Source organism: Haliotis rubra, unplaced genomic scaffold, assembly GCF_003918875.1.
Source record: "Haliotis rubra isolate DU_JTF1 unplaced genomic scaffold, ASM391887v1 Scf378, whole genome shotgun sequence".
Classification (NCBI taxonomy): Eukaryota; Metazoa; Mollusca; class Gastropoda; order Lepetellida; family Haliotidae; genus Haliotis; species Haliotis rubra.
The window spans coordinates 966,177-979,743 of NW_025767055.1; the positions used below are offsets into that span (position 1 = coordinate 966,177).

Consider the following 13,567-nt stretch of genomic DNA (forward strand, 5'->3'; position numbering starts at 1 on the left):
CCGTATGGCGGGACGTCGTGGTCTGATCCCGTGATGACGTAAACGTTGTCGAACTGTGTTGGGGTGGATACGGCGAAGTCCGGGGATGGTTCTGGCAGTCATCACTGCAGTCTGAAACCTGTGGCGAAGATGGGTCACCCTTATCCATATGTCCTGTCTTGGCGTTGTTACACGTGAACGTCCAGAACGTGGCCGATCGATGACGTCATTTGTGTTCTGGTAGCGTCTCACCAGTGCAGAAATGGTGTTCCGGTGGCAGTGGAAATGTGCAGCCACTTTTCGTTGAGACATTCCCCCACGGACCATCCCAATGGCCTCATGACGTTGTGCAGACGTGAGCCTTGGCATGCTATGCGTTTCAATAGCCGTTTGATTTTTTGAACGATCGCAAGGGCAGGGGTTAAGCTTTCCAAAGTGACAGTATTGTGTGGCATTCATTTGCTCTGTTTCTCTTTCCCGGAATGCACGTGCAACAACGTATTGCACGTCTTAAGGATGAACCCACTGACGTCACGGAACGTGGCACGTGCATGCATGTTGGATACATGTCACTAATCTCTGAGTTTAAATCCTTATGTGTCTACACAGGTTTGATCAATTTAGATTTGAAATTTTTGTATGCACAGTTTCTTTATGTGCCTAGTATATTTGAATATGTCAAAGCTTTGAAGGTTACTTGGATGAGAAAACTAGTTACAAAAGATCCTAAGTGGAAATATATTTTAAATGCTAGTTATTGTAAATGTAGTGAATTTGATAAGCATGGCAAAACAATTTTGAAAACAATTGTCAGAAATCTGAAAAACCCCTTCTGGATTGATTGTTTCAATGCTTTTTTTTAATTTTAGAAGTAAAATTAAACCTGATAATTTTGAAGATTTCTTGTCTGATGATATAGTTTATAATAGCAATATTGTTATTGATAAGAAAACTATATTTTATGAAGGGTGGTTTCAAAGGGGCATCTATCAAATTTGTGATCTTGTTGATGTAAATGGCAGTTATCTGTCTCTGGTTGATTTTAATGAAAGGTATCAATTGAATGTATCTTTTTTAGAATACTATCGTGTCATTAGCTCTATAAGAAAATATTTTGCTGGCTTGTCAATTGTGAAAGAAAACACTGGACAATGTGCAGGAAGTACACCATTTACTCGGTTGTTACTTTCAATTAATAAAGGCTCCAAAGCCTATTACTAAATCCTTTAGGGACGGTGGGGTAGCATAGTGGTTAAAGCGTTGGCTCGTCACACCGAAGGCCCGGGTTCGATTCCCCACATGGGTACAATGTGTGAAGCCCATTTCTGGTGTCCACCGCCGTGATATTGCTGGAATATTGCTAACAGCGGCATAAAACCAACTCACTCACTCACTATATCCTTTGTTCTTCAAATAGGACCGCAAGAGCACAGTTAAAGTGGCAAGAGGATTTTCAGTGTGGTCTTGACTGGAACTGTACTTTCCTAAAATCGTTTAAGTCAACACAAGACACCAAATTGAGATGGTTCCAGTACAGGATACTATATAGAATTTAAACTACCAATACGTTTCTTAAAAAAGTTAAAATAAAAGATTCTGACTTATGTTCATTCTGTAATGAAGAAACGGAATCTATTTGTCACTTGTTATGGGAATGTGAATTTGTGCAAACCTTTTGGTCAATTTTTTTATCATGGTTAACAGAAGGTTGTGACCACATCCATGATCTCAATCTCACTATAGAACTGATCATTTTTGGCTGTAAGAAAAATGTTTTTACTGACCTTGTTTTTGACTTGTTCATATAATTGGGAAAATATTATTTTTACAAATGCAAGCTCAATTCTGTTTTACCAAATATTGCTCAGTTCAGAAGTGAGTTGAGATTGAGATAGTATTGAAAAATGTATTTCCTTTAACAAAAGCTGTAACACCGAATTTTATTCGAAATGGCTCTTATATCATGGCTTATTCAAAGATGGCTGAATTAATTACATTATTAATATGTTTGATAATTAAAAATAATCTTGTACTTGTGTGAATGGTGAGTGAATGGATTGTCTTTTTTCGTAAAAAAATCCACCTGTATCCCATTAAATTACTGAATATCTTCGGACTGAGCTGTCCCCTGGCTGCTTAGTTTTGACTGTAACAGGGATTCAGAAATAAAATTTAAATTACAAAAAAAACCCAACCTATTATAAGCTGCCTCATGAACATGGACATGTGATAAGCCGAGTCACCATGTCAATTTCAGAACCTTGGAATTGCATAGCAGGGGACAAATACGAAGCAGGATTCAGGAGTGAGTGAGTGAGTTTAGTTTTACGCTGCACTCTGCAATATTCCAGCTATATGGTGGCGGTCTGTAAATAATCGAGTCTGGACCAGACAATCTAGTGATCAACAGCCAGAGCATCGATGTATGCAATTGGGATACGATGACATGTGTCAACCAAGTCAGCGAGCCTGACCACCCGATCCCGTTAGTCACCTCTTGCAAGCATGGGTTACTGAAGACCAATTCTAACCTGGATCTTCATGGGTGATTTAATAATGAAAATAATGAAGATATTGAACACCTTGCAATACTCATCAACTATAACATGTTGACAGACTGGCACTAACTGAAGTCTTCAAAAACAAACACAATTTCGGTTTATATTGTTTTATGTACGAAATACCATTTAAATACAATCTTTCATGATGTACATGTCATTCAACAATAATTATGAGATAAACTTCATAAAATGCAATATTTTAATAAAATATTCTTGTTTCAGTCACAGAAAGAAATTATACATAAGTAACGTCTATTCTAAAGTATATTCACAAGACCCTCACTTTATCAGACTCAACAATTGTTAGGGGTAACCTCCAAACTGATACAAGGCAGGACCATATCCCATCTATGCAGGCACTTGTTCCTCTGAGTGATCTCAATGCTAGGACTGTCCCAGTTAGTTGGATTCGGCAAATCTCTGGAACAGTCTCATTGGTCCAGTGAAGGAACTAATGTTTACATACACCACTGCCACTGAACAGGTGCCATGATGGAGATAACATCAACTTACTCGCTCAGGTCACAAATCAGGTGAAGTTAAGCAACGCTGGGCGCGGAGAGTACTTGGATGGGTGACCGTGTTTGGCAGCTTCACTCCTGAGAGTTTCCATGACTTTAGTCCTGCCCCAGAATGAAGCTCATGTGATGCATGTGGTCTCACCTTAGGCAAGTGAGTTTGTTTAAAATTGCCTCTGTTCACCCAGCAAAAAAAGGGTACCCAGTGAAATAAGTTGTGAGATTATTAACCTTCTAGCAGCTCGGGTTATCCGGGGTAATAATGATCAGATTGTGCACTTTGAGCAGGACAATTAGCCTGGAAAAGGTGCAATATTCTCATTATTATTATTATTGTAAGGTGAGCTGGAGAAAAAAGAGAAATCCCCCTTGAGAAAACCTGTACCCTAAGCTGGACAGAAAGACACTTTAACACGGCACTGTAACAACAACAGCTGGTAACAGCACAACCTTACAGCATGGCAGTGTCTCATCTCAGTACGTCATCAACAAACAAGTCCTGACATAACTTTGACCGAACATCTCAGTTCTACCCCAGACAAAGAAGTCCTGCAATGTTCAGAATACCATAAAATCTTGATCAAATTGTAATAAAATACCACAAAACTGTAGAAAATTGCCACTGTGCAAAATGAACCACACAGCATACAATCTTTGTTGAAGCAAACGTTTCAAATATATCAGCATATGTTCCTTGCTTAATCTAAATCCCTCTTCATATACCTTACGACAAAATGCAGAATCAGGTAGAAACACAAAAAGAGTTATGTCCCTTTATATAAGTATGAGAGAACAGCCCACGGTGAAGAATAAGCAGCTCTTTAAGAAATATATACACCAATACTATATACAATAGATATGCATGTAACCATGGTAACACCACCTGTTGCTATGTACAATCACACATCCCTGTCAATCACCCATCGCTCTACATGACAGCCTGGTGTCAAAAGTCAACTGTCAGAACTGTTGGATGATTAGTAAATAATCGTTAGATAATTGTCCAGGGCTAAGTTTCACAAAGCTATCGTAGCGCTATGACTGTCTTACCTCCTATACTATAACATAGACTTACGGCAGTCGTAGTGCTACGATAGCTTTGTGAAACAGGGCCCATGATCTGGGATCATTCTGATATAATATGAATCTCCAACCAATATGTACAAAACAAAACAAGTAAAACTGATGATTTCTGAGACATATACTGAGGGAAACAAATAAGGGAACACCACTTCATGGCAGTGTTCCTATATTTATTCTCAGATTTCCTCCCACAGTGCTATTCAAAGCTGGTGATGAAAACAGGAACATATTGAAGGAACACTTGAATTTTCCTGAGTTCCTTTATTTGTTTCTCTCAGTATACTACCACAGACACATGAGTGAGAGTAACCCATGACACATGTCAGCCTGTGTTATGTGTCCGGCTGAAGTCAGAACATCTAGAGGTGCTAGAAATATGTACAAGTCTGCAGTGTTGTTCAGTAAGCTGTCAAAGGAATTATGTACAGTACAAAAAATAACTGTTTGGCTACATATCACATTCATTGCTATAAATAGACCAACTACTGTGTCATCTGAACATCCACGCCACATTTGAATCACATCATGCATGCCTATTGTAATATAGACCAGATTTCATTCCAAACAACATTCTGAATTGCAGCGAGGAAACAAGAACTGAACTGACCTAGACCCAGCAAAACACTCTCAACATCTCCAATGACACACACTGACACATGCTCACCGTGAATTACCGTAGATAAGCCGAGCTAACAAAGCAGCAGTGTGTGAAATTTCCGTTGGCCCTGTGGTCCCTGACTAGTAAAAATTCATCAGGACCACTTAATGATAAGTTTGCAGCGGTCCTGGTGGCCAGTGATTTTTTCCCCGTCTAAATAATTAAAATTGTCTTTAAATTAAAAAGTGAGATTGTATATTTTAGCGAGGATTCAAATAAAGTAATACTGTAAGCAGTCTGACTCTTAGCGAAACAAAATATTCATACATAAACATTTTCTGTCAACTACACTTCATTTGAGGCGTGAGTAGACACAATATGATAGTGAGTGAGTGAGTTTAGTTTTATGCCGCACTCAGCAATATTCCAGCTATATGGCGGCGGAGGCAATATGATAGTGATTGTTGTGAATAATGTCAACCGATGTTATAAATATCGGAGGATAAACTTGCATAATTCATTATGGATTTTTTTACACTATTTCCGAAGACTGATCACAATGAAAGGATGAGCAAAAGTTTGGGGTCGACTTATCTATGGAACATACCATTTTGATACTGATTTTAAGGGTCAAGTTAGGACCTTGGCTTATTGATGAGATCGGCTTATCTATGGTAATATACAGTAATTAACATCCTATTTTTGCAGAATTCCACTCATAAACAGACAAGACTATTAATCTTCGACTCATGAAACTAAATATATTATCAGAATATTAATAAAAGTGAATGTCTTGACTTAAATTTGAACCGATGAATTTTCCTTATGTCACACCCTTAAATATGGCTTGTGGGTTCAGATAACAAGTAAAACATACATGATGATGATGATGATGATGATGATGATAACAAATGCTTGTTGACAATTGTGACAAATGTTATAAAGACAGCCCTTATCCCTGAACCATGCATCTTGTAAGTACACATGCACTAACGTCCAATAAACAAGGTGTCTCGATTTTCAAATGAATATCCCAGATTTGTACTTTACTTGACTGAGACATCCTGAGAATGTTTTATAGATTCACTGAAGGAACAGAACACAACATGAGATCACAATAAAAAACAAACATTAAACCTTATGTCTTATGTGGAAATGAAGCCACATTTTTGAATTTCTAAGTAACCATGATATACTGAGGGAAACAAATAAGGGAACACCACGTCATGACAGTGTTCCTTTATTTATTCTCAGATTTCCTCCCACAGTGCTATTCAAAGCTGGTGATGAGAACTGGAAAATATTAAAGGAACGCTTGAATTTTCCTGTGATCCTATATTTGTTTCTCTCGGAATATATTAAACGACTTTTGCATTGAATAATATTTCCGACTGACTTATTATTTTATGTGAACTGGATTTAATGCTGCTTCCAATAATAACATAGGCAGGGGCGGATCCAGGAATTTGGAGAAGAGGGGGTGGTGGTGGTAGTGGTGGGGTGGTGGTGGTAGTGCACATAAATCATAACGTCCAAAGGTTAGGGGGAAATGCTCCTCAGGGATCCCTCTGGATCCGCCCATGATATGTCCGCTTAATATTGAAGGAAAGCTTAAGGTGATGCTGGTTTTAGGTGTAGCAGACATAGGTGGAATCCACAGTATTGGTATGACACTGACTAGAGAAGGAATCTCCTGGTAATAGTCAGACTTGTGACTGTGCTCCCCTCCCCATAATTCAAAACAAAGAAAACAATGTCAACAGCGCAGCTTAAAACCTCAGTCAAAAACAAAAGTGAACCACAGTCAAGCTTGGTTACCTCCCTTGAACAGATAAAACCATCAGAACAAACACATACAAATCGACTCCACATCAACCATCAGTAATCCCACAACTAAGTTCTGTCCCTTTAAAGCCAGAATCCCCCCACTGCAAGATCCACATCATCTGCAACACTGCCAGTATTTCACAACTCTTGTTCGTGGAGCCTCACTGCCAGTTTTTACAGTGTCTGGAGACCTTCAAGGCACAGCATACACAGAATCCTCCACAGCTAATACGGTGTCAGTCCTTGAAGGAATGTTATTCTGTGATCATGGAAAAGTTGCAGACTCAAGTCTGCATAATTACACATTTTGCAGAAATATGCCTAATTGTATTTTCTTGTGCAAATTATACCCAATGAAACCTGTAGGAAACAACCACAGGCTTTAATGACACCAAAACTGAATGCAAGCAAAACAAAATTACACTAGCCGTTGTCCTACATGTGTCATGTAAGTGTCATGTTTCTTTATTGTGCCCAGTGGCTTGTTGTATTCCTACAGGATCTGGGTAGGTAGGGTAGCCTAGTGGTGATAGCGTTGGCTCGTCACACCGAAGACCTGGGTTCGATTCCCCACATGGGTACAATGTGTGAAGCCCATTTCTGGTGTCCTTCGCAGTGATATTGCTGGAATATTGCTAAAAGCGACGTAAAACCTCACTCACTCCTACAAGATCTGATGTGGACATTCCAGCAAGGTTTGCTGGTGAGTCAAACAATCCTTCAAAGACTGTCACCTTTGACTGATACCATAGTCGTGTCAGTTAATGACCACGATAATAACCCCAACATCTTCAATAAACAACTTTCATCAACATCTAAAGCAGTCTTACATTTGTTTGCCCTTGAGTAATTTTAACATCCCACTAAATATTCTAAATACACAGTAACATTGAGATTTCAAAATGTAACTCTAGAATGGGTGTGAGCGAGACATATCAGATATGACTTCTCACAGGGGATGTCACGACGACGCTGGGGAGGAGGATGGTGTTCCCTGACGTAGTGCCGCTGGACTCAGGACTCGGTGTTAGCGGAGAGGGAAAAGAGCACGATGCGTGTGGCGTTGAAGTACATGTTGGAGGAGTGGTAGGCGAGGGACCAGATGTAGGGGATGAAGAACTCCTCGAGAGTCCTCCTCCGCGTACTTGAACTTCAGCTCGGGGAACTTCTACAGACAGAAGGCGGAGAAAGAGATGAAAACTGGTAGTTTTACCAAACATTCTAACAATAAAGATGGCAGCTCATTTTTTCTAAATGCTTCTTAACTAATACAGGTATAGAAAAGCAGTTATTTCATTTATTCTGTTGATCCATCATCGAGTTACAACACAGATAAGCAGGATAAGGCTTCATTCACAAGCAAGCATGTACTCTGTACTACAACCAGGGCGGTGGGGTAGCCTAGTGGTTAAAGCGTTCACTCGTCACGCTGAAGACCCGGGTTCGATTCCCCACATGGGTACAATGTGTGAAGCCCATTTTCTGGTGTCCCCCGCCATGATATTGCTGGAATATTGCTAAAAGCGGTGTAAAACTAAACTCACTCACTCACTCACTCGCAGTAGTACAATCTGCGATGTTCCAGCTACAGTGGCCTGCAAGTGAGTGAGTCTGATCTGGCACAGTTTGGTTAACAACAGGAACAGTGGTCCATGTCACTGGGATGTGATTATATGGACGTTCTAACTGACACAAACTACTACCTTCAATCTATCTCGGCGGAACTGCAGCGCCCCTTCCTTGATGGACTCAAGGACATCTGCTGGGGACAGATTCTTCCCATTCTGCTCCAGCCTTGATGAGAAGAAAGACAGCACCTGCAACAGAAGGCAGTCATTAATGCTAGGTCAGGAAAATTGTATACAGTAGGCAGCCTACAGCTAGATCACAGTCTGCGTACAGTAGGTGGCCTACAGCTAGATCACAGAGTATGTATACAATAGGCAGCCTACAGCCAGATCACAGTATGTATACCTTTAGACAGCCCACAGCCAGATCACAGTATGTATACAGTAGACAGCCTACAGCCAGATCACAGTATGTATACAGTAGGTAGCCTACAGCAAGATTATAGAGTATGTAAACAGTAGGTAGCCTACAGCTAGATCACTGTGTGCATACAGACGGTAGTCTACAGCTAGATCACAGAGACTGTATACAGTAGGCAGCCTACAGCTAGATCAGTGTCTGTATACAATAGGCAGCCTGCAGCTAGATCACAGAGTATGTATACAATAGGCAGCCTACAGCTAGATTACAGTCTGTATACAGTAGGGAGTCATTATGACTACAGTAATCACATGTCAGTTTGCAGCAGACAGCCTACAGATTGACATCCAGTCTGCCTAATAGGCCATGATAACAGAGAGACAAAGTAAGGTCTTCTGGATGAGGTTTACATATCATTAGACTGTACTGACCGTGTCAATGTTCTGAATTATGTCCTGGAAGATTGGGTGCGTGTGGAACTGCTCAAACAGGTTGCGGTTGTACAGGAGGGTGTAGATGAGGTTTGGGTTGTGGTGGAGGGAGGTTGTGAGGCAGGAGTTGAGGATCTCCAGCACCATCCGGATCACTTCCTGCAGGGCTGTCATGTCCTGCATCTGCAACATAGAAGGCACTAGGTTGGTATGGGTCAAGGTCACCAGTTTAGTTTAGGTCAAGGTCACCAGGGTAGTTTGAGTCAAGGTCACCAGAGTAGTCTGGGTCAAGGTCAACATGACACCAGAATATATCTGGTCTATCAATCACGCTATTGGTTAATCACGATCCTGCCAGCCATTGGTCAGTCTCACACAACATGGTCCATGGTCCAAGCTGCATTACTTAGGGATACTGTAATCCTTACACCTTGCAGGGGATAAGTAGAATGAGAAAGGCTGAGTGAACATTACACTTAAACTATGTTACCAGATGTAATACTGCGAAAATTCCATTTGAGGTAAAAGAATTGACAGTAATATCCTAACATAGTCAGAGTGTCTAATATGAAGACAACTTCTTAAATAATTTTTGATATAAAAGCCTGATGAACAATGGTACTACCCATATGGCAGTACAAGCTTGTGTCTACAGGTGTGCTGAAGGCTGAAGTACTCACAAAGATCTGCTCCGAGTCCTCATCATCACCCTGCTCCACCTCCCCGGACCCAACTTGGCGGATCTGCTCCACCAGGCGACTGTGCTTCTTACACAGCTGGGCGAACAGGCTGCAACACAACACACATCACATCATGACACACTAGGCAGCGAGACACACACATCGCATGATGCAACTAGGCGGTGAGACACACACATCGCATGATGACACACTAGGCAGTGAGACACACATCACATGATGATACACTAGTCAGTGAGACAACACATATGACATGATGACACACTAGTCAGTGAGACAACACATATCACATGATGACACACTAGGCAGTGAGACATCACACATCACATGATGACACACTAGGCAGTGAGACATCACACATCACATGATGACACACTAGGCAGTGAGACAACACACATCACATGATGACACACTAGACAGTGAGACAACACACATCACATGATGACACACTAGGCAGTGAGACATCACACATCACATGATGACACACTAGGCAGTGAGACATCACACATCACATGATGACACACTAGGCAGTGAGACAACACACATCACATGATGACACACTAGGCAGTGAGACAACACACATCACATGATGACACACTAGGCAGTGAGACATCACACATCACATGATGACACACTAGACAGTGAGACAACACACATCACATGATGACACACTAGGCAGTGAGACACACATCACATGATGACACACTAGGCAGTGAGACAACACACATCACATGATGACACACTAGGCAGTGAGACAACACACATCACATGATGACACACAAGGCAGTGAGACATCACACATCACATGATGACACACTAGGCAGTGAGACAACACACATCACATGATGACACACTAGGCAGTGAGACAACACACATCACATGATGACACACTAAGGCAGTGAGACAACACACATCACATGATGACACACTAGGCAGTGAGACAACACACATCACATGATGACACACTAGGCAGTGAGACATCACACATCACATGATGACACACTAGGCAGTGAGACAACACACATCACATGATGACACACTAGGCAGTGAGACAACACACATCACATGATGACACACTAGGCAGTGAGACAACACACATCACATGATGACACACTAGGCAGTGAGACATCACACATCACATGATGACACACTAGGCAGTGAGACATCACACATCACATGATGACACACTAGGCAGTGAGACATCACACATCACATGATGACACACTAGGCAGTGAGACATCACACATCACATGATGACACACAAGGCAGTGAGACAACACACATCACATGATGACACACTAGGCAGTGAGACAACACACATCACATGATGACACACTAGGCAGTGAGACAACACACATCACATGATGACACACTAGGCAGTGAGACAACACACATCACATGATGACACACTAGGCAGTGAGACACACACATCACATGATGACACACTAGGCAGTGAGACATCACACATCACATGATGACACACTAGGCAGTGAGACATCACACATCACATGATGACACACAAGGCAGTGAGACAACACACATCACATGATGACACACTAGGCAGTGAGACATCACACATCACATGATGACACACTAGGCAGTGAGACAACACACATCACATGATGACACACTAGGCAGTGAGACAACACACATCACATGATGACACACTAGGCAGTGAGACATCACACATCACATGATGACACACTAGGCAGTGAGACAACACACATCACATGATGACACACAAGGCAGTGAGACAACACACATCACATGATGACACACAAGGCAGTGAGACATCACACACATCACATGATGTCACACTAGGCAGTGAGACAACACACACATCACATGATGACACACTAGGCAGTGAGACAACACACATCACATGATGACACACTAGGCAGTGAGACATCACACATCACATGATGACACACTAGGCAGTGAGACAACACACATCACATGATGACACACTAGGCAGTGAGACAACACACATCACATGATGACACACAAGGCAGTGAGACATCACACATCACATGATGACACACTAGGCAGTGAGACAACACACATCACATGATGACACACTAGGCAGTGAGACAACACACATCACATGATGACACACACAGGGCAGTGAGACATCACACATCACATGATGACACACTAGGCAGTGAGACACACACATCACATGATGACACACTAGGCAGTGAGACATCACACATCACATGATGACACACTAAGGCAGTGAGACATCACACATCACATGATGACACACTAGGCAGTGAGACATCACACATCACATGATGACACACAAGGCAGTGAGACAACACACATCACATGATGACACACTAGGCAGTGAGACAACACACATCACATGATGACACACAAGGCAGTGAGACAACACACATCACATGATGACACACTAGGCAGTGAGACATCACACATCACATGATGACACACAAGGCAGTGAGACAACACACATCACATGATGACACACTAGGCAGTGAGACATCACACATCACATGATGACACACAAGGCAGTGAGACATCACACATCACATGATGACACACAAGGCAGTGAGACATCACACATCACATGATGACACACTAGGCAGTGAGACAACACACATCACATGATGACACACTAGGCAGTGAGACAACACACATCACATGATGACACACTAGGCAGTGAGACAACACACATCACATGATGACACACTAGGCAGTGAGACAACACACATCACATGATGACACACTAGACAGTGAGACAACACACATCACATGATGACACACTAGGCAGTGAGACAACACACATCACATGATGACACACTAGGCAGTGAGACATCACACATCACATGATGACACACACTGGGCAGTGAGACATCACACATCACATGATGACACACTAGGCAGTGAGACAACACACATCACATGATGACACACAAGGGCAGTGAGACAACACACATCACATGATGACACACTAGGCAGTGAGACAACACACACCACATGATGACACACTAGGCAGTGAGACAACACACATCACATGATGACACACTGGGCAGTGAGACATCACACATCACATGATGACACACTAGACGGTGAGACAACACACACCACATGATGACACACTAGGCAGTGAGACAACACACATCACATGATGACACACTAGGCAGTGAGACAACACACATCACATGATGACACACTAGGCAGTGAGACATCACACATCACATGATGACACACAGGCAGTGAGACATCACACATCACATGATGACACACTAGGCAGTGAGACACACACATCACATGATGACACACTAGGCAGTGAGACATCACACATCACATGATGACACACAAGGCGGTGAGACAACACACATCACATGATGACACACTAGAGCAGTGAGACAACACACATCACATGATGACACACTGGGCAGTGAGACATCACACATCACATGATGACACACTGGGCAGTGAGACATCACACATCACATGATGACACACAAGGCAGTGAGACAACACACATCACATGATGACACACTAGGCAGTGAGACATCACACATCACATGATGACACACTGGGCAGTGGGACAACACACATCACATGATGACACACTAGGCAGTGAGACATCACACATCACATGATGACACACTAGTCAGTGAGACAACACACATCACATGATGACACACTAGGCAGTGAGACAACACATATGACATGATGACACACTAGGCAGTGAGACAACACACATGACATGATGACACACTAGGCAGTGAGACATCACACATCACATGATGACACACTGCAGCAGTGAGACAACACACATCACATGACATGATGACACACTAGGCAGTGAGACACACATCACATGATGACACACTAGACAGTGAGACAACACACA

At 42.1% G+C, this 13,567-nt stretch overlaps 1 protein-coding gene across 1 annotated transcript in view; it reads right to left on the reverse strand.

Annotated features, from left to right (window-relative positions):
* Positions 1-2,631: 2,631 nt before the first annotated feature.
* LOC124286180 (dymeclin-like) overlaps positions 2,632-13,567 on the reverse strand; it is a 40,923-nt gene continuing 29,987 nt past the window's right edge. The window contains 5 exon segments of the mRNA XM_046722528.1: positions 2,632-7,692; positions 7,694-7,734; positions 8,270-8,383; positions 8,987-9,169; positions 9,667-9,775. Of these exon segments, the coding sequence (XP_046578484.1) occupies positions 7,581-7,692; positions 7,694-7,734; positions 8,270-8,383; positions 8,987-9,169; positions 9,667-9,775 (559 nt within the window). The 3' untranslated portion in view covers positions 2,632-7,580.